We start from the raw sequence: 27,768 nt of genomic DNA, 5'->3' as shown, positions 1-27,768 counted from the left end.
ATTAAATAACTTAGCACATACATTCTGCCATATGCCATCCTAAGTATTTTGGTACTTTAAGTATTTTTTGATACTAATATTTGTGTACTTTTACTTAAATAACATTTCCACTGCAGGACTTCAGTGACAACATGTTTCGGTAGTGTACATTTGTTTCTTCCACAACTGTATGAGTTGAGTTATTTTGAGATGCATGCCCTTTGTATGACCTTGATCATCTTAATATACCAACAAGATATTATAGATTCGTGAGCTCACTAAATAAAAGCACGTGACTTTTCTTGGAAGTGTGCTGTCAGAGACGGTAATACATGGCTGGATACCAAAGGAGCGTCTGTATTGCGAGCTTCTACGTCCCTCCCCAAAGTTTGTTTTGGCCAATCGCGTTTACCCGGTCTCCACCCTGTTATGTGCTGCCTTTTATTGCTCGTAAATTCTTTATTATGAAGTTTTAAACAATAAACTTGCATTCAATATTTGTTGTAAACAAATAATGAGATGGAGGTAACATAAGTAAGCCGTCTAACCTGTGTTTTTGTACTGTATATCGTGATATTTATATTTTTTAGAGCATCTTCTATAGCGTTTCGTATGTGAATTCAAATATTTCCAACAGAGCCTGAAGGCATCGCCAGTCCCTAACGTCCACAATGGTGACGTCTACCATATCATGATGGCGGTAGCCTGGACTATTTTGAATTCCGTCCCGCTTTTTGAACAATTCAATAGCTGTAGTATGTAAAATGTACTATTATTCTGGGGATAACACACGATAAGTGAAGCTCTATCATGGACTCCGTCGTGGGGGCCGATTTGACGCTCCCCGTTGACATTAACGGAAGGTAAAACACACCAACGATAGCTAGCGAGCTAACATTAGCATGTTTGAGTACGTTATAGCTAACCCAATAATCCACAATTCCACATTAGTTACCGCTGAACAGGGCTCGACTAATATCTGGAACAACACTTATTCACTCAAGTTGTAAACATATAAAACCAATAGTTAGCCACATAGATACAATTATAGCTTCTTGTTTATAGTTGCTGTACCGTTATATCTCGTAAAATATATTACTTCTGGTGTAGTTTGTAGTTAATCTGACTCACACACATGATATTTATCTGTATACAGTTCCACATGATCTAACTCTAACATAATGTTGACATGGCTATTTGAAGTTTGCTAACAATTTAAATTGGACAATCGTCCTGGAAGCAATTATTTTTAGTAACATATTTGACTGACTAACGTTACATACAGTAACGAATTGTCTTTGCACAGAGTACAACGAAATGCAGTTTGTATCCAATCAAACAATGTTGTAGTAATGTTCATAAATGTATAAATATGAATACATATATTTTTGATAAGGCATATACATATACGGTGCAGGTTTTAGGTATAAGTTAAATACAGTTGTAATGAACATCAAACACAAATGTAATAATTATATATATATAAATAAATTTGCCATAAAGTTAAGGGATAATGTTCCTACTAATGGACACATTGCTTTAAAGTTAACAACACAATAGCGTTTATAAAAAATGAGCAAAAGATCTACATAAAAATAAAATAATGTTAGTTTCGTACTGCCAGTCTGGCTCAACCAATATCTGGAGTCCCAAACCATAATGAAACATCAACAGTGCAATAAAAGCTTGGTGCAGAGAGCCTGTCATGTGTACACCAGAAGTAGTTATTTCCGTTATAAGTCATTTGCAGCTCATTGCATGTAGCTGTGATATCACTGTGATTGGTGGTTCGGCTTGTTGACCTGTCAGTCAGATGTGAAAGAAAGCGGAAATTATCTGTCACACTTTCAGAGGGGTTAAGACTGAAGCAGCTCTCTTTGCACTCTCTGCAAAATGTGGATTAACATGTAATACTTGTTTTTTTCCCGCGTGCTCTCCTTGACATGAGAGAAGTGATTGTGGTAGGTGGACTGTGCATTATTTGCTCTGCTCTTTATATGTGCTTTGTTGACTTGTTCAGGAATATAGCTAGTCTACAACTCTTCCTGCTGCACTGCAAATCTAGTTATAGCTTCTATGTTTTTAGAATTGTGTCCTTGGTTTTGTAAATGACCTAGCCCAGCTGTGTCCTGTGTAAAAGCAGTCATCCAGGTGGTAAGCGTGCCTCAGTAATCCAAGATGTTAGCTGATATGTGTGGTGTGAATGACTTATTCGGTAATTCTGAAACCTGATTCACTGTACCCTTTTAGTTTGGAAAGAAATATATGTCTTCGCGTGATGTCAGTCGGCTTAGTTAGTGTTGATTTGCATTAACTACTGTCAATGAAATTATTGTAGGTTTAGCTGCTTCCATTTTTGTCTTTAGCAGTTGAACAAAGTGAGAAGAAAAAAAGAGGAAGTGAGTGTTTACGACTCTTACATTGTTTCCACTGTGTGCTTGAGGGGTAACAAATGCAGCGTTACTAACAATTACACATGTCTTTAAATGTCATCTATTATGTTATGGGAGAGTGACATGTGTGTCAGTTTCTATGGATGTTGTTTCACATGTTTGTTTGGTTCTTTAACTCTTATCGTGGCTCCTGTTGTAGAGAGCTTCCTCACCATTAACACAGGAAGGGGTCGCTTAGCATGTGAAACCTCCCTGATGCAATTTGACTGACTTTCATTTCTTTTACGAGGAGGATTGTTTTGCTGCTGCTTATAATCGTCATGTTTCATCCTTGTATCACATAGAATCTTGGATCTTTTTGACATGAGTTTAATTTGACATTTTGTTGTTTATCAGTATTAAAATGCCTAATTTCAACGGTGATTCAATGTTTTAAAAGTCTAATTTAAATCGGGACTGTATGTCTTTTTTAATTGACTGAATGATGGTGTTTCATGTCGGCTAACATTGCTGGGTGGCCAATCAAATCAGAGATGGGGAAGAGCAGCAGTGTCATTATGGTTTTTGGTGCAGTTTCACAGTGGAAGCTTAATTATAGCTGAGGTATTCATGGTTACAGAAAATGTAGAAATATAATAGAATTGGAAAGAATGTCTATAAAAATTCACAAAAAAGCAATGCATTCGTTAACACTCAAGTTGTGATACAGGGACTGATTTACAAAAATGTAATCCATCCTCCAATATTTTTTTTTAAATCGTATTTTATTGCAATGACTCCATTTTAGAGCACAATCTGCTAAATCCTTTATATAAATAACATGACATTTAGGAATATGTAGACATGAAATATAAAATAAATCATGCTGTCAGCGTTGATCTTTGCTGAGTAATATGGCAGAGGAGCAGCAGAGCGAATGTGCCTCCGCTGCCGGGGGTGGTATGGGAAGGAGTTACGCAATGCTGAACATTATATATTATTAGACACAAGTTTCAAGGTTGAGGGACATGAGCCTGGTCCCAAATAGTATCTCTTTTGTTCATTTAGGTCATTTTACTCTTAAAAACAGATTTTATAAGCAGCATATTTACATTAGTCAGTAAGGCAGTAAGACCCCGGTTCCCTTTGTGTCAGTGTGATCCAGATGTGTGTTGCTGATGTTTGGTGTGATTGTCTGCGTGTGACGCCACTGTCCCATCTCTGTGTGATGCTCAAAGCCACAGTAGGCTGCTTGTCTACCAAAGAAAGCCTCTCCGTCCCCCGGTTCCTCTCATTCTCTCTCCTCCTGTCGCTCTGGCTGTCTGTCTGTACATGAGAGCTGGGCTGCCATTTGCACATGGTCTTACACACACACACACACACACACACACACACGCACGCACGCACACGCACACGCACACACTGCCAGTGTGGATGTAAATGAAGCAGAGTCATTCTTGAGCTATTTATGGATTGTTCTTGAGGCTCAATGGAACTGGCCAGCGTGAGTAATGCATAAACATGGCTCTTTATATGTTGTTCAAAAGCATAATAATCAGAGTAAGTCTGTACAATGTGCGTGGTTAGAACACATAGCTTGCATTGGTTAGGTTGATTAAAAAAAAATAGAAAAGTAAATTGTCTTGTCTTGACATTGTAACAGTGATACCATTTCATAATATTTGTAGTGAGGTTGCATCGCTAACAGAATGATTCTTTCCTTAGCTGCAGACTGCCAGACTCCATAGATGCTGGAGAATTTTCCATGGACAGCATGACCGGTAAAGAAATACTTTTTTTTGGTTCTATTTCTGCTTTTTCCCTTGTTCAGCTGTGTCTCCCCTTGTGTATTAATTAATACGGCTGCTGAATCGTTGCTGTGACCTCCCACTGTTATGTCCCCACCGCTGCAAAAAGGGATTAGCTGTATGATGTTAATTAGCTAATCCTCTTTCTAATTAAACCCTACAGTGTGCCAACCATGTATACAGGGTTAGAACAATACAAACAAGCAGGAAAACAAATGATTTGTACATATAGGTCAGCATCTGTGGCTTTTTGAAACATTGGTCGCGCGGAAAAAATACAACTAGGCAGAACACTGACATTTGCCGCATTATGTTAATTCTTATTTGTGTGGGAAAGGCTGCAATTTATTATTATTGTATTATAAAAACTAATCTGAAGATCACAAGTTATATTTTTCAGTCTATGAATTGGGGAAAAAATGCTTTACTGAGCCAATGCAGACGTCAACAATTGCTTGTGTTGTTCAACTCGCAGTCAAAAAGATACTAGATACACAATTCTATAAATAAAAGAGAACAATGCAACTCTGAGGCCAGGAGAAGAGGCCAAAAACCTTATATTACATATCTCTTGAGCCTCATCAAACTGTATCAGGAGTCAGTGTTGTGAAATGTGTTTTTGACTCGTGTTACATGATCAGCTGTGGGCTGCTTCCAACTGGTTTAAACATGGCAGCTCTCCAGAAATGGTCTCACCTCTGATGCCTCTTCAGTAAAAAACACTTCTGCTTTCTCTTTATCGCTCTAAAACAAATGCATTCCTATAAGCCGGGAGGATTCTCTATGATATGGAGACCATAGTGCTGTTGTGACACAAGTTAAAGTGTATCACTTTTTTGTTTACAGCTCCATCCTTTCCTGACAAGATGTCCCCAATCAAAGCTCTCACCATGAAGGACTATGAGAATGTGAGTGATGCTTATTAAGTGGCATAAAGTTTCTTAAATTGGAGTTGCTATGTAGTTATACAATGTTTAACAAAAGCCTTTTTTATATAACATTACCATGTGATTTGTATTTGTTTATTAATGCGTTTAAATTGCGTATACGTTAAATCTGTGTCAGTATGAGTTAATGTAGTCAAGCTTAACCCCACCACAACAAGCGTGGTATTGTGATTCATTAAACCTGATCCTCTCTGCCTCTCTGACTAAAACCCAGCCACACTTACCATGTATGGTGATGAAGTGTGTGTGTGAGGGAGGAGAGTAGGATGAGTTAAAGTCTATATTTCGGCATTTGAGAGGAATGCATGCTGAGATGTTTTGGCTCGTGCTGCCGGGCTGGCTTCATGATTAGAGGTTTTACAGAGGGGTCCAGACTCCTGCCTCCTCCCTCTGACAGTCTACCCAACCCCCATCACCAGATGTATGCTGTTCCCAGCCTACAGCACAATGATGCACAGTCCACTTCACACACATTCACACTCAAACACACATACAAGAATGAAGGCATCCCTTCATTTGAACATGAACCATGCACATGACCCTTTTCTACCATGTAAACATGTTGTCAGGCTTTTCAAACAAAGACATTTATTTTGACCAAAATGATATGATTTCTCTTTGCACAATAGCTACACTGTAGTTTTTGGCAATGCAAATCAAAGTCCCAGGCTTCCCCAACAATGCAACATACAATATACTTAACTTAAAAAATACATAAAATAGTGCAATAGACATGATGGTGCAAGTAAGAAAGAGCTAAATATCAGAATCAGAAATCCTTTTTTAGTCCCACAGCGGGGACAATAGATACATATTAGATAGAATTAGATGGACAGAATGTATAATTAAATACTATCATCATGTAAATTAAAGCTATAGATTTATTTGGTTGTTATATTAGGATGGGAAAAAGGGCAACATACATTTTTATTTGTTGATCAATCATTTTCCTGTTCATTCAACTTTTTTTTTGTCAATCATCTGCAGCAAATCACAGCTCTGAAGAAAGAGAACTTTAACCTGAAGCTGCGCATTTACTTCATGGAGGAACGCATGCAGCAGAAATGTGACGACTCCACTGAGGACATTTTCAAAACGGTATTTATTTCACTTTGTACCTGTAAAAGTCTCTGTCTTGGATTTGTATTGCAGTGTTTCCCACAGATCTGAAATATACTTGGGGGGGTGGTGGTAGCGGGGGTGGGGGGCGGGGGTTGAGGTGACGTGCCTTTGTGACGTGCAACAACATTAACATGAACCTTTCTGTTGGTCGCTTGTCAGCAGACCCTTCATGCGATGGCAGAGCGAACAGGTACAGGCACGGCCCATAGTGATAGCCCTATAGTTTAAATCTACTACCCACAAATAAACATATGGACATGGACTATTTAAAAAAAAATGGTAAATGTATTTAGGAACCTGTCCATGTGATTTTAAGTGGGGGGTGGACCTCAGATTCTCTAGGGGGGTACGGGGGCATGCTCCCCCGGTAAGATTTTTTTTTAATTTTGGAGTTAAATGCATCAATCTGGTGCATTTTGAGGGGAAAATAAAGAGACTAGATCTATGGGAACACCTATGAAACAGAACTTTATACATTTCAATAATCATAAAATCATGGCCATAACCAATAACATACCATTTCCAATATGAAAAACACTGACACCCTCAAATGGAAATATGTGTTTACATAAATGGTGACCAAACCGTTTGAGACCCACTGAGAACTTAGACTAAGTTAACTATCTAAACACTCAGAGAGTCCTTTACCTCACCTGAGCTGAGGTTATCCTGAGCTTGAATGACACACAGAGACCAACCAACGGCTTTGATTTATGATCTGTATGACAGTGACCATGTCGGCAGGCCACATCATGTAGACAGCCAGTCACTCAAAAAATCCTCAGGCCAGCCGGCCACTTAACAGGCCAGGCCATCGGGAAACCCCCCGGTCCTCCCGATGGCCAGTCCGGGACTGGGTACAGGAGGCGTAGAGCGAGGATTGTCCACAAGTTAATCGAGCGCAGATGGCGTCTTGGTCGCAGACGAATAAATTAAAAAAAAACTAAATGGGTCGTGAAATATACTTGGGCGGCCGTTAATAAACCTGGGCGGCCCGCCCAAGTATATTCTATGTGTGGGAAACCCTGTATTGCCACTCTGTGTCACAATGTTTCATGTGAATCTGTGTTTCTCTCAGGGACTAATTGAGATCACATCTTCACCAAAACAACAACTGGATTTGTTAAACCAAAATCACCATTTCTAATCTTAGAACAGCTGTCTTGCCTTTGTATTGTTTGTTTGAGTGAGATGTAAGCCCGTTGAAATCTGCTTCTTGTTTTATTTATCTTCTTCTATTTCTCATTTTGAGAGGTGAGGTGTCCTATAAGAATGTTTTCTTCAAGTACACACCCTAAGATAAAATGAGAGATTCATTTATATGGAAATGTCAACAATGCACCTGTCAGAAGTAACCTCTTAAATGATTTCCCCATTGTGAACCAGATGTGCAAATTAGAATACCCTCTTTAATGGTCACACATGCAGAGCACACAGCACACACAGTGAAATGTGTTCTCTGCTTTTAACCCATCTTAGTACCAGGAGTCTAGTACTAGGAGCAGTGGGCAGCTAGTGTACAGCGCCCGGGGAGCAATGGGAGTGGGGGGTGTCCGGTGCCTTGCTCAAGGGCACCACGGCAGGGCAGGAGGTGAACTGGGACCTCTCCAAGTAGCAGTCTGGTCGGAGACTTGAACCGGCAACCCTACGGCTCACAGTCCAAGCCCCTACTGACTGAGCCACTGCCGGACGAAATTGTGCTGTAATTGACCAAATGTTGTGTGTTTTATAGAACATTGAGCTTAAGGTGGAGCTGGAGTCTATGAAGAGAGACCTGGCAGAGAAACATGAACTCCTCGTGTCTGCATCGTGAGTATCCTTCAGTTTCAGCTACATATGTTTGAGTAATTCAGTTAAAAAAAAGAAATTGGAAGTTGGCTGGAAGATGTCATTAAAGCCAAGTAATACAATTGTTTATATGAGCGATAACTAATCTTCCCCATCCATGTTTATCAGGAAAGCGTTGGAGAGTCTTGCTGGTCGAGAATCAGGAGAACCCCAGCGTGTGAAAGAGCATGCTCGGAAAGAGATGGATGCACTTAGAGATGCATTCAACAAAAGGATAGCTGACTTAGAGCAGGTTGGTCTTAACTAGTTACTGAGAGCAGCACATTTCTGTTTCAACCCCAAGGTAGTTGAGGGGGCTGTTGTCTCACTTTTTCCTTCATTTCAGTGTCTGAAAACGGCTGAGGAAGAGGTTGACAAGATGGCAGCCATCGCTGAGCAGGAGAAGCTGAAGAATATTAACATGGAAAAGCAGCTCCAAGCCCTGGGTCCCCTCAGCACCTTTCCCCCCGGGACTAGCCAAGCACAAGACCTGCAGCAGGCTCTGCAGGAAAAAGACAGGTCGGAACACAATAGAAAAGCAAACGCATGAATATGTTTTAATTGTTGTAATGTTTTATCTGTCTAAATGTTTTTCCTTCTCATTTCAGTGTCATTGAGCAGCTCAAGATTACTTTAAAGAACCAGGAAGCTGCGGTCCATCAGAAGAAAAGTACAGACCAAGAGACAGATCAACCATCAGCTGACAGTTTCAAACATCTTTCTGATCTCATAGCCGAGAAAGATCAGGAACTTGAGGTATGCCTTTTATATGTTGTTAAAGATATGCCCTTTTGGAGCTTTCATTCTCACAATCATTTGCTGGGTTTGGTATTATCTGAGAGTTACACAATGTTTTAAGTCATTTGTAGCGCTTACCAAATATTAAGAAGCTTCATTTATAACGTTGACATTCACATTTTAAATCAACATTTTAATGATGGACAGCTTTTTTCCCCTTTTGATTAGACACAAATATATGACATACTACTGTAATATTAAATAACCCTAAATCATTTCAAAACAAATGCTAATAATAACCATCAGGACATCATTGTTTTATTTATTGATGTTGACGAAGTTGAAGGGTTATATTCCCTAAAGAAAAATGATTTAACAAGAAAAAAGACTGACTTGTTTCATTCGTGGATATTTGATCTTTTTATTAAGGTGATGATCATAAAACATGATGAAAGACATTTAAGGGATCGTTTCAAAACATAAATAGATTCTTTCATTAAAAAAAAAGAAAAATGACATTCTGTACAGCTGTAGTCATTTCTTGCCATGTTTTAAGAGTATTTACAGGATATTCAGAGAAAATCGATTTATTGCCACTATTTCTAGCCATTCAATGACTTGTACTTAGTTTCAGCCCTACTTGCAATAGGCATTAGAGTGACCTTTGACTGTCTGTTCCCAGGCACTGAGGGACATGCTGCACAGGGACAAGGACAAAACAACTCCGGACTCTCAGGTGGGTGTTGTGGGGATTTCCATTCTATTTCCAGCAATAGTTTGCCTCCAACCAAAAGCTAACTCATGTAACTGTTCACTGATGTGAAAGCCATTCACAGAGCAAAAGCTGGACACAGGCTCTGTTTATTATGTCCAGGCACTGTCAACTTCAGAGGGTTGTCCCATGTTGTTCTGGTGAACCACAGGAAGTGTACTTTGGCCTTTTGTATGTCTTTCTTTCCCTGTGTGCCCCCTGGTGCTGTTTTTAATTTTGTACCCTGCTTCACAAAAGTGGTAGTGAGAATGTTGGGCCTTTTAATAGGCAATCTAATGTTGGTCACAATAGGAAGCTTATATAATAAAACCGATTTGCCTTGGAGTAGTAAGCACTGGTGCTATTTGATCTCTTGCTTCCTTTAAATGAAAGTAAACCTGTTTTGGAGGAAGTACTAGAAGTTATATATATTCTCTATAACAGGGGTCGGCAACCTTTTTGATATGATATGATATGCCATTCAAAAGAAATGTTTTTATCAGCGTGCCGACGGTCGTGAATTATCAACGGGGGGGGGGGGGAGCCTCGCTGCGGGGAAGCAGTGTGTGGACCTGTCAGCGCAACTTACATTAGGGATGCTCCGATCGCCGATCCGATCGAGTGGGCGGGGCCTATGGGGATCTTCCATTTAAAGTGATGTTTAAAACTCAGTTAATGGGGCTCATTCACTGGCGCTTCCACAAACAACAACCAACATAATTATTACATTCAAATGAAGTAGCCTACATTATTCAAGTTTACATTAACTTTGGATAATAACACGGGAGAAATGAGCTGAAGCGCTCTCTTTTCCTCTCTCCCTCTCTCTCTCTCTCCTGACAGCCTGTCACTCTCTCATGCAGCTCACTGATCCAGTAATGAGTGACAGTGAAGAATAAATATATTTATAACTTGTTCCAGAGGTAGATCAAATAGCTAAGTGTGTAAGGTCTAACTCTTAGTGTGTGTGTTGCTCCGCTCACCGGTCCGTCACAGCGGGTGGAGCTGCAGAATTTCTGCTTCACACACGTTGCATACCGCTATTTTATTGTCATTTTCGGACACCTTAAAATACTGCCAGACTGGTGAAGCCATTTTGGCGAGCTTGTTTTGCCGCACACAGAGAAAAGTGTCATGTATTTTACGTCATGCGATCGGCTCTCGCGATCGGCATTTTTAGAGAGCACCGATCGATCGGCAGAGAGTGAGTATCGGCCGATATCGATCGCCACGCAAAAACTGCGGCATTTTTACAGCTCCTTATGGGTACTGCAATTTGTGAAGTGCTTTCCTCTGTGGTGAAACTATCAGCACTGCACCACGGAGGAAAGCGGCAGAAAGTCACCTGGAGTTAAAGAGAGCGGGGCTGCGCTGCGTGCATGGCTTCCTTCTGCAGGTAACAGGGAGACGCGCTCTGGCGGCGGTCTCGTTCAGGATCCGAAAATAAAATGTAAATATTTTGCACACTTATTCCACTTATTCCTAGTGTGCCACTGGTTACGGTGCCAGGGGTTGCCGACCCCTGCTCTATAACAACTATATGGTTTTATTCTTGACATCAAATAGGATCCCTGTTATTTGGGCTCATATGACGTTTTTTAATGATTGATGAATGTCAAATGTTTGAGATATCCTATAGTTTATATCTGATTATGGTGATGTTTTGTACTTACAAACCAGAAGAGAATGAAGGGAATTTGTCGGCTGGTGGCAATCTCCTAATTAATTATCTTCTCTTTTAAATGTGAAAATGGAAATCAGTATCTTTGTTGTCTTAATGTTTTGTGATTTGTTTTTCCAAAAATTCAGAATTGAATTGCAAAAGACAGCTTTCAGGTTTTTTGACACTTAATCTACAAAACAAAACTTGATCCTAAATGTATAAAGGTTTAATGTTATAGTGAAATATATTTAGTCCAGGCTGTCTGTGTCTAAATGTTTTGCCTGATACATTTTGTTTCTCAAATTGTCCTTGTTTTTTTTTAATGTTGAACCCTTTGTTGCTGCTATACATAGCCAGGTCTCTAAAACCAAAAACACTCACTTTAGACTTAGCTTAAGAATTTCCGAACATCTAGAGATAATTAAATGCAATTTCACAGTAATCATCAAAACATTGCAAGCAATTGGTTCAGAGTAGAAGGCTGTTTGACGTAACCATGGTTCCTTGCTGGCGTCTAGACTCAGGTCACGTTGTTAAGACTGGATTACCATGCTGTCTGCAGACCTGTGAGAGTTATTTATGTCCAGTCTTATTTATTAAAAGGAAAATGCTGTAACATGTCAGTGTTTCTCAGACTTGGGAAACAAATGAATATACTGCAAGTATTGCAAAATATTTTTTTGTTAGATTAGGGACAGCATGTCTACCATGGATGCTTTTGTGGCATGGTAAGACTTGAGTGGCCTCACCAGAGTGTAATGGAAAGTGATTGCTAGGAAACACCTCTTCTAATCTTAGAGCAGATTTGTTTTAAATGTAATGCCAAGCAGGCTGTGCTCTATAGATGTGGTTTGCTGCTTCCATTGTCATTATTTCCCTGAAGATGCATGTGTATGAGGTAGATCCTTTTACTTGATCCGCTATCTGTGGGAAGGTTTACTAGAGATGGTCTGGCAGCGGCCATAACCCTGCTGCAGTCCTAGAGGATTTCATCTGATTGAATGTGTTGTTGAGAGTGGAATAGAGGCGGAGCAGGGATTATCAACAGCTTAGAGCTTATACTGCGCTGCACTCCGTCATTCTCCTCTTTGCTTCTCCTGCTGATGCAGTGAGGGAAAATGAATGATAGATGGCTATTGCATGGTTGGCGGTCTGATGATTATTAGGTCATTGGGCTGGCTTTTGGACTTGTTTTAACTGGGTGAATCTGGAATCTAAAGATCTAAAGCGCCATGAAGGACCCGTGTCGCATATGTGCTGTTCGTCTGGTGGGAAGCCAGTGTCGCTGGATCTTCAGCCCGTCAGCACAGAGGAAGCTACAAGTCATCTTGTCCCATGTGCTGGGCTGGGAGTTGACTCGTGACGGCCGTGGGGAGTTTCTCTGTGGGAAATGTGTGTTCCAGCTGGAGAAGCTGGTACAATGTGATGTTAACATCAGCCAGCTGCAGGAAGAGCACAACAATCAGACCCAGAAGCTGCAGGCGGAGAAAGAGCACCTGATCCAGTGCATTATCCACGTCTACAACAAAAACAACCAGGCCTGTAAGAGTGATGTGGAGAGCACTAGCTGCGAGAAGACCTCAAGGGCGGGCAGTCCTGATGATGAGGCTGGGTACCCGCTGGCCTCTGAAGGACAGCCGTTCAGGGAAAGAGGAAGTAGTCACATGGAGAATCGCATGAGAAGGTGTGTGAGTCTGGATGTAATTGTCAGTAAAGGGGCGTTACCAGCAAGATCAAACCTCAAGAGCAACAGAATGGGATCAGCGACGGGGCTCCATGGCTCTATAAAGAACCTCGGTCCACGAGTCACACACCACCAATCACAGAACACCTACCTTGACGTCGTCCAACGCAAAGGAACACTGCCCAGACCTGGAGTCAAAGATCGATCCACATCCCTGCACTCCCTCAACTTTTCCTTAGACCTCCCTTCAGACCCTCCCCCCAAACTGAAACCCAGAGAGTCCAAGGTGTTTGCTGCCAGACGTGGTCTCCCTGATGACCCCAGAGGAAAGGTTCAAGCCAGAGCGCTACACCGCAGTTCCTCAAGTCAGCCTTCTGTGATCATTGACCTAATTCAGATTCTGCGCTGCATCTCCAAGCAACATTTCTCTGCCCCTGCAGGGAGCCACATCCCCGTCCTGAAGAGGTTAAATACAGGCCCTCTCAGAACCCGAGCCAAGGGCAGACACAGAGAGGCAGACTGGAAGTCTCTGGATGACCTTACAGAGGAATTTGATGATAAATACACTCCTGTCAGAGTCATGGAGGTAGTTGTTTCATGGTTCCCAGGGGTCCTTAAAATCCTCGAAAGTGTGTGACTTTAAAGGGGAAAAATCCAAGGTCTTTTGTTAATAGACATGGGTCATTAAAAGTGCTTGAATTAATATATAATATTTATATTGTGCAATAATCTTTACTTAACGTTAGTAAATAGGTTAGGGTTTTCCTGCCTGTTCGTTTCACCCACCACCTGAATCTAAAAACTGAGACACAAATGAAACTTGATCCATGTCTCTGGATTTTGCAGAGTGAGGTTCGGCGAGTGGAGTCCTACAATAAGCTGCTGACTGAAAAGTTTACCCAGGCACAAAGCACCAATGATGACCTGAGTAAAACACTGGAGGAAACCCAGAATCAGAACAAGGTACATTGAGATTTTGCTCCATTTAATATGTTTTTATTATATGGGAGTTTCTTTGGGTAAAAACACTTTTCTTGTGCAAACAGGTCCTGTTAGGGAAGCTGGAGGGGAAGGAGAATGAGCTCAACTCTGAGAAGAAAAATGCTCTAAAGCGAGACAAAACCATCCAGGGATTTACTCAGGTTCTGAAAGAAAAGGAAAAAGAGGTAATGTTCATACTCTTATTACAAGTGGTATTGCTCTCATTGATCTGTATTATGCATGATTTAACTTGTCTGTCTTTTTCTGTTCTGCACAGATTGCAGAGCTGTGTCATGAGATTGAGGACAGGGACGATGCTCTGGCCAAGGCTAGAGAAGCAGCACATAAAGCCCAACTGCAGAAATACCAGGCAAGTCCTGCACTTTTATAGAGAGCCAACTTGAATGTTTATGATAATAAAATGGCTCTGTGTGTGTCTTTTATGTTCACAAATGATATTACTAAGACGTACATTTTTGTGTATTTCCCTCAGGGAGTAGAAGAGCACCAAAATCTGTTAATGACGAAGCAAACGGAGCTCGTCCAACTCCAGGGGGAACACCACGCCAAGGTGCTTGAGGCCCAAAAGCTGCAGCGGGGCCTGGACAGGAAGGAGCAAGAGCTGGCTGACCTGCAGCAGGCAAAGGACCAGCTAGAGTTGGAACTGGAGAACCTGCAACAGCAGAAGAAGAAGGGGGACAAGGCCCTGAATGTAAGACAAAAAAACGGTATTATTGACTCCAGCCATCATTCAAATGACAGATTTGGTGTGATGGTATTATCATTTCCCCCCTCCAGGATCTGAACAATCAGCTGAAAAAGCTGAGCAGTGAGATTGGAGACAGAGAGAGTGCTCTGGAGCAGCAGTACCAGGAGCTGCTGGATCAAACCCAAAGAAAAGTGCAATCCCATGAGGTCACCATCCAGCGGCTCACATCCTCTCTGGCTGATAAAGAGCAGCAGCTACAGGTAACACAACTACATGAAACATATTCAGACAGATTCTAGACCAAAAGATTCAATATGATTGTGTGTGTTAATCAAAAAAATTCGAATGGTTGGCCTTTTTTACCGTTTTTTTCCCCGGTGTTTTTCAGGAGTACATAAACATGGTCAGAGATGTTGAACAAAGTAAAAGTCCAGGAGGAAACGACAATGTGCTTTCCAAGCTGCGGCAAAGGCTGAAAGAAAAGGAGAAGGCTCTGGAGGTGAGCATTCCTTCTCTTTAATCCTCTCACCACAGCGACTATAATTTGATTCTGACATTGTGCTGTTGTCTCCCTCACAGCAAGCGCTGGATGAGAAGTTTGCTGCCATAGAGGAGAAAGACAATGAGATACACCAGCTGCAGCTGTCTCTCAGGGAGAAGGAGAGAGACCTGGAAAGACTGAACAACTTGCTCTCTCACAACGAGGAGACCATCGATGTAAGAAGCCATGACCCATAAATTAGCCTTTTTCCAGTAATCATTAATACAATTGTTTTTTTCCAATGCATCTTTCTGCTCATTTCTCTACTTACAGAGTTTTGACAGTCTGATCAAGGAGAAGGATGTGGAGCTGCAACACCTTGCAAACACACTGAAGAACCTGCAGAGAGCAAAACAAGATGTAGAAGACAACTTGAACAGATCACTGAGAGAGAAGGACTCCATCATCATTCAGCTGCAGCTTTCTTTGGAGGGCAAGACAAAGGATATGGATGTTAGTTGGCCCTCCCTCTGCTGTGTTTGCAACCATGCCTTTGGTGTTTTTTTCACTGTTCTGAATTAGGACTGACATGTACCTGAGATGCTTCTTCTTTAAAACTTTTGTTTTCAGGACATGGCCGAGTCCATGCTGAGCCAGTCGCAGACTAATGCTCGTGACCTTGCTGAACAGATGGGCCAGAGGTTAAAGGTCACAGAAGCAATGTTGGCTGAGGCTGTGGAGGCCAGGGCAAGGCTGGTCGCTGACAATGAGAGTGCTGTGGAGGGACTGTTGGCTACAATCAGGAGCAAGGACCAGCTGCTCAAGGTCCTCATTTCATTAAGAAATCTATTTGAATGCTTTCACCGGAAATACATCTTTGTAGCAACCAATCATGATAGAATATAGCAAAGGAAATGTAATTGCAATGATAATAACATAAGTGGTTATTAGTAATAGATTTAGCAAATTAGAGAATTAAGTAAGTGTCAACATATGGAATTAAATCTATTAAAAAAATAATGAACATATTGAAATATTGATTTTACACAATAAACTAGGGCTGCAATGAGTATAATTACTCTCAGAAACATCCCTACCATTTCAAGATAATTGGTCTCACAGTCAAAGGCAAATGTCTTTAAATGTCTTTTTTCTATTAGTCCAAACCCAAAACATTCACACACACATTTACACATGAGAGGCTTAAAATAGCATTTTCTGACATTTCTTAAAAAACTATTCGTTGCAGATGTTCTAATCTACAACTTTAAAATATGCCATTTGTATGTACAGAATGTGGGTAAACATCACTTCCTCTCATTTCTTGGATCTGTTTTTCTCCCTTGTCCAGGAGTCTGCAGAGCACTACAACCGCATGCTGTCTGAGCGCACTCAGGAGATCCAGGAGCTGAGGAGGCAGCTCACTGACATGCAGCAGAAGCTTGCCACTGCTGAGAAGCAAAGCTCCACAGCAGCCCAGGAGAGTCATTTAGACACTGCAGGGCTCAGAGCCATGCTCGCTGAGAAAGACAGCCTCATCAACGTAAGTTCCTCTGGGATACAACACAGTAACTCAGCTGTAAAATGTGCTTGACTTAGAAGCCTAACAAGAAGAAGAAAATAAAACATCCCCAGAGAGTAACACAAATAATACTCCTCTCCTACATTCTGACTTCAAATGATTTAGTGGCATATTTTGACAAAGTCTAAAGGTATCAATGTGTCTCAAGGTAGCTAACTTGATATCTTGTAAATATGCAGAAGCTTCTACAGCGTGGTCAGGAGATGGATCAGTTTGTGGTAGATTTGAGACAGAAGGAGGAGTCGGAACATGTGTTGGAGCTCAGACATACGATCCAAATCATGCAGGAGAAGATGGTTGACAGGGAAGGTGAGGCCTTAGATATTAAAACCTCATCATCTCATGAATATTTATAAGTTAGAGTACATCTCGGTCCTATATTTGTTTCTATTTTGTTTTCCCTGAAGCTGAGCTGTCCAGGAGGAACAGTGGGGATAATATGGAGAATGTTCTGCATTCCAAGAAGACAGTCGTCGTCCTGAAGAAGGAGCTTGCACAGAAAACTGAGGCACTGAATAAAGCACTGAAGCGGGAAAATGAACTGAAGGTCAGTCACTTATAAACATTTAGCTTCGACCATATTCTGCACACTTGCTAATGGGTGTCTTATTGTGCTGACTTCAAATGTATTCTCCCAATATTCAGATGTCTTTGGCAGATCTACAGTCATCACTGTCTGAGCTGGAGGGTCGTTACGAAGGTCAGGCTGCTAATGTGGAGTCCCTGACTGCAACTCTGAAGACCAAGGATGAGATTATTGATGTAAGGGTTCCTCCATTCACACAGCATTGAACTCAGCAGCCTCTTGTCTTGCAGTTCTCATGTTTTGTTTGATTATGTCTGTGATCAGGCTCTCCACCAGCGCCTCGGGCAAAGAGGGGAAAATCGGTCTGACCAGACCCAGGATCAGATGGTTGGCTCGGGCATGGAGAGATCACTGCCCGGGCTCCCTCAGAGAGAGAGGACCATGATTGGAGGAGATAGCCAGCAAGAAGTAAACTAACAACCTTTTTTTTATAAAACACCAGAAAACAACACATTTTACGCATCATTCTCTGACATTAAGACTTGTACTTTTTAATTTTCTGTCACCCTAAAGGCATTGCCTAGCCTTACAGCCTTGCAACAGCAGCATGACTCTCTGAACAAAGCGCTGAGAGCCGAGCAGCAGCTCTACTCCAGCCTCGTCAAGACTGTAAAGGAGCAGGACAGGTAGAGATAATGGTGAATGTAAAAAAAAAGAAATTCTGAGTAGCTTCATTTATTTGATGACTTAACCCCTCTGTGTGTTTGTGCAGCGCTCAGCGTCTCCATGCTCTGCAGTTGGAGCTGACAGCAGTGCAGCTCCTCAGGCAGCAGCTGGAGGAAGGCATCACAACTAATGAGGAGCTCAGGGACGATCTGGAGAGGGAGATACACAGAGCCAAACTCAGAGAAGGTGCAGTAAATGACGAGGGGAACTGAATGAAAGTAAATAAAGAAAAATGAAATGAAAAGATTGTTAGAAGAGTTGGGAAGCACAAAGCTCAGGTAGAGTCCTACTATAGGTAGGGTTGGGTACCGAGAACCGGTTCCTATACAGAACTTTGATTCCATCAGTATCGTTTAGAAAGGTTCATTTCAGTTCTGCTTATAGATTCCTAAGGAAATGTATCTCGCCGCTTTCTCTAGTGTTAAACGGGGGCCGGGCGGGAAATGTAGCGAGCACAGTACCAGGGTTGGGAAGCAGCAACACTTGGTTCCGAGTAAGAACAAATAACAATTGTCTGGTACCAGGTCTCTCTCTCACTGTCTCCGATCTACTCCGAGAAGAGAAAGAAGAGAAGAGAGACGATATAGAGCTAGAGCTAGACTCCGATCTCTCTAGCGAGAGAGCTCTCTCTCTCTACGCTCGTCTTCGTCTCTCTATGTCCATATCTCTCTCTCTCCTACTCTCTCTCTCTCTCTCTCTCTCTCCGCTCCTCTCTCCTCTCTCTCTCTCTCTCTCTCTCTCTCTCTCTCCTCCTCTCTCCTCTCTCTCTCTCTCTCTCTCTCTCTCTCTCTCTCAACCAAATGATACTGTATGAAGTGATTTATAAATATGAATATAGATTTGACTAAATGTTTTCAGAAATATATTTTTCTCTCAGTGAAATTTGCATGGGACTTATTTTTACTCTTAAAGAACCGAAATGAAGAACCAAAGCAGAACCGGAATTGTTCAAATCCAAACGATACCCGACCCTAACTAAAGGTCTTAAGGAAACCAACACATACACAAACACCTGTCTTCTTTATCCCCTGTGTTTACTCTAATAATATCCCCTGCTGACAAGCTCACACCCCCTCTTCTTCATCCGTCATTTTGTTCAGCATGCACACCTGGTCCTTCCTCTTCATGTTTACTGTTCTTTACTTCATCACCTCCTCATCTGCATGTGTTTTCAACAAAAGAGTTACTACCTGTCTTCTCTGTCACTCTTTCAATGTAATGCATCCTCACTGTCTTTCAGTTTGTCTGTCCTTTATTTAACAAAAGAAAATGAATAAAGGCTGCTGTTGGCCGATCTTCCTGTCTTTCACTTCTATCATTCTGTCTGCTTTTCTTCACTGTCCGATTAAAACCTTGTTTGTCTGTTGATTGCATTACTTCTCTAACACCGCTCTGTTTATTAATCCAACGCATCCAACCATCTGTCACATGAATTCATCACATAAGCATGTCATTACATAACAACTTTAAGTATTAAAGGTCATATCGCTATAGAATCGAGTATACTAGTGAAGAGCAGCTCCCCTGAAATATAAACTGATAAAACAATCCAATATGTATTAAGACACCCCGTTGTTTATTACGGTTAGTGACAACAGGACAGCATATTAAGGTCGCATTCACACCAGCCTTGTATAGTCCGGTTGAATCGAACCCTGGTGCGTTTAGCCGCTTGGTGCGGTTCATTTGGGTCGGTGTGAACACAGTCCGAGACCTCTGAAGTGAACTAAACAACCGGACTCTGGTCCGCTAAAATAGGTGGTCTCGGACCGCTTGCTAGTGAACTCTGGAGCGGTTCATCGCTGGTGTGACGCAGTCCGCACCAAAACATAGGAAGCGTAGTATTTACGAGTCACAAGAACGCGGGTGTCTTCAAAATCGTTAGCGAAAGAGTGAAGCAGAATAAAGTGTTGAACAGTGTCGTGTAAAATAAAAACAACTATCAAACTAAAAACTATACATAAAAGTCAGAGCCACCTGCCGTCGGTGAAACCCCCTCCTGACTGCAGAACGTCTCTCATTAGGGCCTGAGCACGAAGTGTGCGAAGACCTATTGTTATTGGTAGAATTATTATTATTATTTTCCTTGCTCTGTGCTTTGGACCTGTTTTTGAGGGGGTTCCCACACTGTTGACGTAGCGACATTTGGCAACGCCGCCAGGACGGGTGAAAATTGTTACATTCTGGATTCCATGGTTGCAAAATTTCCGACATGCTCTCTAGCGCCACCTGTCAAAATTCAGTTTTTGAAAAATGTACATAGTCGCAGCGTAAATCGGATGGACCTGACATTTTGCAGACTTATCCGGGTGGAGCAGCCCTACATATTATCCTCTCATATCCCTAAGCTCCGCCTACTTTGATTTTTTTTTAATTAGCATAATGTGAAAAACAGTGAAATATTAACTACAATTTCAATTTTTTGCTTTTCAACACCAAACTTAGTGTACAGCATCAGTGGAGGGTCACACACACTACCGTAGAACATGAGCACGACGTGTGGAAAAATGTGCCCGACATCAATCGCAACGTATTAGCAAAAAGGTGTGGCTTAGACATAAATGCTCCTAATTCATCCGCAATGTATCCAAATATCACAGATTTCGGTGGAAAGGTTCAGTCTGTCTTGGGGAATAGGCACAAAAAAGCATGTTCATTTCGGACAATAGGGGGCGCCAAAAGCACAACAAATTTATACCTGAAGATCCGATAGACGAAATAAATATATTTTGTCATACACATACTGGCAGGATGAGTATCAACTGAGATTTAAAGGGGCGCAACCAATGACGGAAGTGGGCGTGACCTATTCAGCTTTATGTCGAAATCGAAGGGTTAAAAACACTTACCGACCCATAAGTAGCGGGAAAATACAGTTACGGCCTTTAAACTCGGAACTCACGTCACAGCCCATGTGACGATTTAAATAGCACAAATTCGCTAAAATGACCTTCGGACGTGAAACTTGGGACAGACGTCACAGCCCAGGACCTTTTCCAGAATGTACAATAAAATCGTGCGTTTTGTGAAATCAGCTCAGTAGCGCCCCCTATTGTGCGGTAGTCACATATAGTTTCTCCCAGCAACCCGAGTCTTGGCGCAGACATGCCTCATGGAATTGCCGACATATTTCAAAATGGCTTCCATTAGCCCCTCCCCCCATAAAGTCGGCCATTTTGGAAAATGTGCGTTTTAAGCGCGTTTTTGCGAACTCCTCCTAGGGAAATGATCGGAAAAATTCAATTCCAGCACAAGTTCAGCCCATATCCAATGTGATGCTAAATTGCGTATGAATAGTCGACCGCTCAAACGGGGTGCTCGTAAGCTAACAGAGAATGTGCCATTTTCGACGATTTCAATGGCACAAATTCCCTAAAATGAGCTTCGGACGTGAAACTTGGGACACACGTCACCGCCCACGACCTTTTCCAGACTGTACAATAAAATCGTGCGTTTTGTGAAATCAGCTCAGTAGCGCCCCCTATTGTGCGGTATTCACATATAGTTTCTCCCAACTACCCGAATGTTGGCACAGACGTTCCTCATGGAATTGCGGACATATTTCAAAATGGCTTCCATTAGCCCCTCCCCCCAAAAACTCGGCCATTTTGGAAAATGTGCGTTTTAAGCGCGTTTTTGCGAACTCCTCCTAGGGAAATGATCGGAAAAATTCAATTCCAGCACAAGTTCAGCCCATATCCAATGTGATGCTAAATTGCGTATGAATAGTCGACCGCTCAAACAGGGTGCTCGTAAGCTAACGGAGAATGTGCCATGTTCGACGATTTCAATGGCACAAATTCCCTAAAATGAGCTTCGGACGTGAAACTTGGGACACACGTCACCACCCACGACCTTTTCCAGACTCTACAATAAAATCGTGCGTTTTGTGAAATCAGCTCAGTAGCGCCCCCTATTGTGCGGTATTCACATATAGTTTCTCCCAACTACCCGAATGTTGGCACAGACGTTCCTCATGGAATTGCGGATATATTTCAAAATGGCTTCCATTAGCCCCTCCCCCCAAAAACTCGGCCATTTTGGAAAATGTGCGTTTTAAGCGCGTTTTTGGGAACTCCTCCTAGGGAAATGATCGGAAAAATTCAATTCCAGCACAAGTTCAGCCCATATCCAATGTGATGCTAAATTGCGTATGAATAGTCGACCGCTCAAACGGGGTGCTCGTAAGCTAACGGAGAATGTGCCATGTTCGACGATTTCAATGGCACAAATTCGCTAAAATGAGCTTCGGACGTGAAACTTGGGACACCCGTCACCGCCCACCACCTTTTCCAGAATGTACAATAAAATCGTACGTTTGGTGAAATCAGCTCAGTAGCGCCCCCTATTGTGCGGTATTCACATATAGTTTCTCCCAACTACGCGAATGTTGGCACAGACGTTCCTCATGGAATTGCGGACATATTTCCAAATGGCTTCCATTAGCCCCGCCCCCCAGAAAGTCGCCCATTTTGAGAAGTGGCCGTTATTCATGCATTTTAACCACATTTTTGCTCACACCTCCTAGGGAAATGATCGGGAAAATTCCACTCCAGGACACGTTCAGCCCATATCCAACATCATGCTAAATGGCGAATAAAATAGTTGCTAGCTCAATCGGGGCGGACGTTAGCTAACAGAGAATGTACCATTTTGGATGAGGATTAGGGTTAGGGTTAGGGTTAGGGTTAGGGTTAGGCGTTACTCCAAACTACTCGCATATAGTTTTCCCAATATTCACCACACGCTGTATACACATTGCTCTTATGATTGCACACATATTTCAAATTGCTTTTCATTAGCCCCGCCCCCCAGAAAAATGGCCATTTGGAAAGATGGCCGTTTTTCATGCATTTTCTGCACATTTATGCACACTGCTCTTGGGAAAATTATCGTAAAAATTCCACTCCAGGACCAGTTGAGCCCATATCCAAAGCCATGCTAAATTGGGAATAAAAAAGTTGCTAACTCAATCGGGGCGGTCGTAAACGAACAGAGAATGTACCATTTTTGACGAGGGTTAGGGTTAGGGTTAGGGTTAGGGTTAGGGGTTAGTCACTCATCGCATATAGTTTTCCCCATATTCATGACACGCTGTATACACATTGCTATTATCATGGCACACATTTTTCAAAAGCCGTTTCATTAGCCCCGCCCCCCAGAAAAATGGCAATTTGGAAAGATGGCCGTTTGTCATGCATTTTGCGCACATTTTTGCACACTGCTCTTAGGGAAATGATCTGACAAATTCCAGTCAAGGACAAATTATGCCCATATCCAACATCATGCTGATTTGGGAATGAAGTAGTTGCTAGCTCAATCGGAGCGGTCGTAAGCTAACAGAGAAGATACCATTTTTGACCATTTACACTATTTGGTTTCATGCAAAATATCAACTGTTTATTTGGAGATGTCTACTAAAGCATACAAATACAGTGTGTAATGTCGGCCTGTTACTTATATTACTGAGTGATATATATTATACACACTCTTCTGCTTTCCGCACTGGCCTCGGCAGCTGTTGTCGCTGTAAATGTCGGCTCACAATTAAAGCAGTTGTATTAAAAATATACATGGCCTAATATCCAGAGGAGATGCGTTTCTTGAGTAAACAAACGGTAAAGGCCAGAAAGTCTGCACAACCCACTGCACCACGCGTCACGGTTACTGCTCCTCCAGACAGCCTCGGCGATAATCGATCCTCGACGAGCCTTTACAGAAATTCCGTTTCCTTCCAGGCGGCGCGCCCACATCCGTTTCCGGGTCGCTGCCGGAGGACCTGGGACTCCGGGCCGCAAACGTTTGACAAACGGCTCATTTCGGCGGACTCGCGCGCTGCCGCCGGACGCCGGGACGACCGGCGACACTCCCCTGCGGGCGCTCGGAGGCGAAGGCCCGCCCACAACTGCGTGCACGTCTGTGACCGCAGTTTTAATTATATGTGTTATAATGTTTTGTATCGCACGTTGTCTGATTATATAATCATATGCGCCGTTGCTGTTGATATGCTCTCCAGATTAACAACAGCATGATAATAACCTGCCGATGCTCCAAGGCGGAGGCTCCGGTAGAAATTGCCTGGATTTGCGTTTTTACCCCCTTAATGTCTGACCAATTGTTGAACAGCATTTCCGAGCACATGACTTGTGTTTAAAGTTTATATTCCGTCTGTGTGAACCGGTGTGAACGCAAACCAAACCTTCTGAAAAATGAAACAATGTAACAAACTGTCGTCTGGTGCGCACCAGAGCGGACTATTAGGTGTGAATGCGACCTAAGACTATTTAAGGTAGAAATATATAAATGTCAAAAGCTCAGGACTTTTTAAATGAATAAGACATCGTGGCTATTTTCTGAGATTAAAGTGGTACATTTAAGAAATTTTTTTTTTTTTCGTCACTGTAAGGGTTGTAATAACTTCTCCACACCCTCACATTCAGTTTTTTTCTTGTCAATTTGTGACTTTAATCTCAAGAAACATAACTTAACATAATTTCTCTCTCTGTCATTTTATAATAAAACATGACCCTAATACATTGACGTAGATGCAGCCTTAAGACTGATTGAAAGTGTCACTGTGTCACTGAGCCAATTGACTTGTTCTTCCACATGCATGTGCGTGTCCTTCTATGTGAGTGTATCAAGTCCATGTTCACCTCGCCCCTCCAGTCTGAAAAGTGCCAGGTGTGTAAATAGGTCAGCTGTAAGTAACAGGCCCATGGCTCACACTCACACTGACTACAGGATGACTGTAGCTGCAGTAATTACCACCGGGTACTTTTCCACATTTCTTGTTTTGGTTATATACATTTTAATGTGTAGTACATACAGTGTTGGCATGCTTCATGTAGACAAAACACGCAGAAACATAGTGGTTATATAATATTTATACATCTCTATATTTGTTTGTGTTATTATGTGGCTACAGATCCCAAACTGTTCTCAACACCCTCCAGCTTTTTGTTAGATTCCACCACTAGCTTACCTTATTCAACTTAAAATATCTGGGATTTGATGTGGACTGAACAAGCATGCCAATATGCATCAAATGCATATTCTTTCGAGTTTGTACTTATTTGGTTGGAATAACAAATAACTTTAAACACTTTTGCAATTATCGAATGTTATATTTTGCACAGATACATACCATAAACTATACATTTTAAATATCTACACATTTTTCTCTAGAGCTGCGAATCATCCTTTGTAAATCCTGTGCCTCAGTATATTTATAGTTTCTAGTATATTGCTTAACTTTAACACAAGGTTTTTTACAGTCTTAACTATTAACAATGCAGCATCTGTATCATTGTCATTTGATGTTTAAGAAGAAACTGTCCGTCACCGTCCTATGCAGAAATGTACTTTCTTGTCACACCAGAGTTTGTGTGTGTGTGTGTGTAACCTCTCTGTGTATGTGTTCAGGTATGGACCTGATTGATCCTAAAGAGCTGGAGAGCATGAGACATCAGCTTGAAGATGCTCAGCGCTGGAATGCCTCTCTGCAGGCCCGCCTAGGAGCCATTCAGAGCCGTGGAGGAGGGGTCGGTGGGGCCAATGATGGTGGTAAGAGAAGAAAAACAATCTTTATTCTATCATTTCAGAGTTTTGCTGATGGGAGATGTTTTTTTAAATGTGACTCACATTTTTTCAGGGGAAACTTTGAGTTTCATTGGAGATCAGACTTCCTACATGAGTATCTGTGTGGGAGAGGAGCATGAGGACAGCTTGTCTCAGCTCTCCGCACAAGAGCTCAAGCAGAAGGTGATATACCTTTTAAACCTAGTACATTTTTAGACAAAAGCATTGTGTCTCTACTAAACACAACAGTAGATTTGAAAAGTTATCAAAGAAATGTCACCAAAATACGTAACTCAGTGAAACAATGATGCAAAAGGATTCAAATGAGTCTGTCTGGGCCTAAGGTGATGGAGCTGCAGGATTCCAGCAGCAGACTTCAGACTTTAAACAACGAGCTGCAGAACCGACTGTCATTATTGGAGAAGTCGGGCCAAGACGCTTACGTCAAGGAAGACAAAGACGTGGCCAGCAGCAGCCCATTAAAACAGGTTAGAGTCCACAAATGGAGAAAGTTGTACTTGGAAGTTGATTCGTCAAAGTTTATTTTCTTAAACATACAATAAAGGGCACCTTTCTCTAATTGATCAGCAAAGTGTGTCCACAAATACTCAATGGATCATGTCTTGAGTCATTGTCTAACATCACCTGTATTAGCTCCTTTCTAACCTTTGATCCTACATCTTAACCTTTGCTCTGTCTTTAGCCTGTTACTAATGTCTCTTTACTCTGGAGTAGAAGATCCTCTTTTTCTCCTTCACCTTTCCTAATCACTCCCTGTTTTTTTTCTATTTCTGTGTCCCATGAAATGCTCTCTCTTCGCCATTCCACATTAGACACGTCATACCATTCTGCTGTTGCTGTGCAGTGTTTTATGGATTCTGTTCCCTCATTATTAAGTTTTCTTTTATCGAGCCATGTGTCACACTCGCCTCCCATCCCATTACTCTAGCAGCCTGAGAAGACGCATGAGATGCAGCCTGTGGCTCACAGTAACAGGACGCATCTCTCCGCTCAGGATAAACAGAGTCAGACAGACATCAAAGTAGGACAGGTATGAAATAGATGACTATTTATTCGATTTTAATAAGCTTTTGAACTATTTTAAGACATAAGTTCATGTTAATAATATGGTGAATTCCCTGTGTTTTGTGACAGTGTAACCAATATTTCTTAACTGTCTCTTTTTAGATGTTGTCTGGAAAGCTGTTGGGAGACTTTAGTCTAGACAGTGGCCTTGGCCAGAGTAGAGAGCATGCTCACTCTGGCATCTCCACTTTGGACACTGAAGAGAGACACTCCAGGCAGAGTAACACCGATGTAACGGCACTTAAATCCTTGCTGACTAATTGTGGGGCTGCGTCAGTCTCACACCTCAGGTGGGTCTTTCCTTTGAGCAGTGTCCAGATCCTGCTCCTTATTTTCACTCTTAATAGTCTGTATCTTGATGAGTAAACTAATCGAATTTCCGTCAATGCAGAGAGGAGCTGCTCAGACTTCGATCAGAAAATACGGAGCTGCGGGGTCTCCTTAAGGAACAAAAGTCTACTGAGAGTAAAGAGAAAGCAAGCACAGACGCCTCAGGGAACAGCAGTGACGGACAGGCTGAATTGAGAAGGAGTCTGGAGAAACTGCTTGCCGAGTCAAAAGGTCGCACTAAGGTCATCAATCTGTCAAAGGAGGAAGGAGGGAAGAAGTCTAACGAGATGTCGTATAGGAAGACCCCTCTAACCCCTGAGCCGACTGTCAGCAGCAGTGAGGGGATGGAGAGTTCACCAACTAAAGGCCAGACATCACACAGCAGGAGTGCAAAGCAGCATGTTGCACGGCATGGGGTACGTTTCTTCATTAAGTGTAAAGAAACACAGCATTGCGCTCTGCATCAAGTCTAGGTTTTATCAGGTACTTATACATATTCAGTGTATACCTACAGGAGATAGGCATGCTTCTTTCTGAAAGAAAAAGCTATCTCAGCCAGCATGGGAACTAAGCAATGTCTTTCTGTGGACGGAGGCAGCGGCATACTGAATTTACCACATAAAACAATCAATATCGTGTATATGCTATATTTAGAATATTTGAACCAGTTTTACGTGAGAAACACAATGATTTTATCCTGCAGAACACAGACGTTTCTACTGCTGCCTTGATTCTTTATTTGTCTAATGGTGTGACTTTGTTGGATCGAAAGTTAGCCCTTTAAAACACAAAAGTGACAAAATAGCTAACCAATCCATGCAGCGGTAGAGCAGCAACTCCCCTTATTTTATTGTTTGTCAATGAAGTGAAGTGGC

The 27,768-nt window shown here is 42.0% G+C and overlaps 1 protein-coding gene across 5 annotated transcripts in view; it reads left to right on the top strand.

Annotated features, from left to right (window-relative positions):
• The first annotated feature begins 662 nt into the window (after positions 1–662).
• Positions 663–27,768, top strand: part of cdk5rap2 (CDK5 regulatory subunit associated protein 2) — a 46,106-nt gene continuing 19,000 nt past the window's right edge. For 3 of the 5 annotated variants that reach the window (XM_034123476.1, XM_034123478.1, XM_034123474.1), the window contains exons 1-31: positions 663–842; positions 4,077–4,132; positions 5,006–5,067; positions 6,094–6,204; positions 7,961–8,037; positions 8,185–8,308; positions 8,402–8,574; positions 8,664–8,811; positions 9,476–9,529; positions 13,738–13,854; positions 13,938–14,057; positions 14,150–14,242; positions 14,366–14,584; positions 14,671–14,841; positions 14,970–15,080; positions 15,161–15,298; positions 15,396–15,575; positions 15,693–15,887; positions 16,414–16,605; positions 16,824–16,953; positions 17,052–17,191; positions 17,290–17,406; positions 17,495–17,638; positions 17,744–17,856; positions 17,943–18,082; positions 25,322–25,462; positions 25,551–25,660; positions 25,822–25,965; positions 26,427–26,528; positions 26,666–26,853; positions 26,955–27,309. In XM_034123476.1, the coding sequence (XP_033979367.1) occupies positions 790–842; positions 4,077–4,132; positions 5,006–5,067; positions 6,094–6,204; positions 7,961–8,037; positions 8,185–8,308; positions 8,402–8,574; positions 8,664–8,811; positions 9,476–9,529; positions 13,738–13,854; positions 13,938–14,057; positions 14,150–14,242; positions 14,366–14,584; positions 14,671–14,841; positions 14,970–15,080; positions 15,161–15,298; positions 15,396–15,575; positions 15,693–15,887; positions 16,414–16,605; positions 16,824–16,953; positions 17,052–17,191; positions 17,290–17,406; positions 17,495–17,638; positions 17,744–17,856; positions 17,943–18,082; positions 25,322–25,462; positions 25,551–25,660; positions 25,822–25,965; positions 26,427–26,528; positions 26,666–26,853; positions 26,955–27,309 (4,218 nt within the window). In that variant the 5' untranslated portion in view covers positions 663–789. Of the gene's footprint in view, positions 843–1,798; positions 1,941–4,076; positions 4,133–5,005; positions 5,068–6,093; positions 6,205–7,960; positions 8,038–8,184; positions 8,309–8,401; positions 8,575–8,663; positions 8,812–9,475; positions 9,530–13,737; positions 13,855–13,937; positions 14,058–14,149; positions 14,243–14,365; positions 14,585–14,670; positions 14,842–14,969; positions 15,081–15,160; positions 15,299–15,395; positions 15,576–15,692; positions 15,888–16,413; positions 16,606–16,823; positions 16,954–17,051; positions 17,192–17,289; positions 17,407–17,494; positions 17,639–17,743; positions 17,857–17,942; positions 18,083–25,321; positions 25,463–25,550; positions 25,661–25,821; positions 25,966–26,426; positions 26,529–26,665; positions 26,854–26,954; positions 27,310–27,768 lie in introns of those variants that run through there. The other 2 variants (XM_034123475.1, XM_034123477.1) reach the window with 2 other exon arrangements.

This window comes from Trematomus bernacchii, unplaced genomic scaffold, assembly GCF_902827165.1.
Source record: "Trematomus bernacchii unplaced genomic scaffold, fTreBer1.1, whole genome shotgun sequence".
In the NCBI taxonomy this organism is placed as follows: Eukaryota; Metazoa; Chordata; class Actinopteri; order Perciformes; family Nototheniidae; genus Trematomus; species Trematomus bernacchii.
This window is presented reverse-complemented; position numbering and strand designations above follow the sequence as displayed.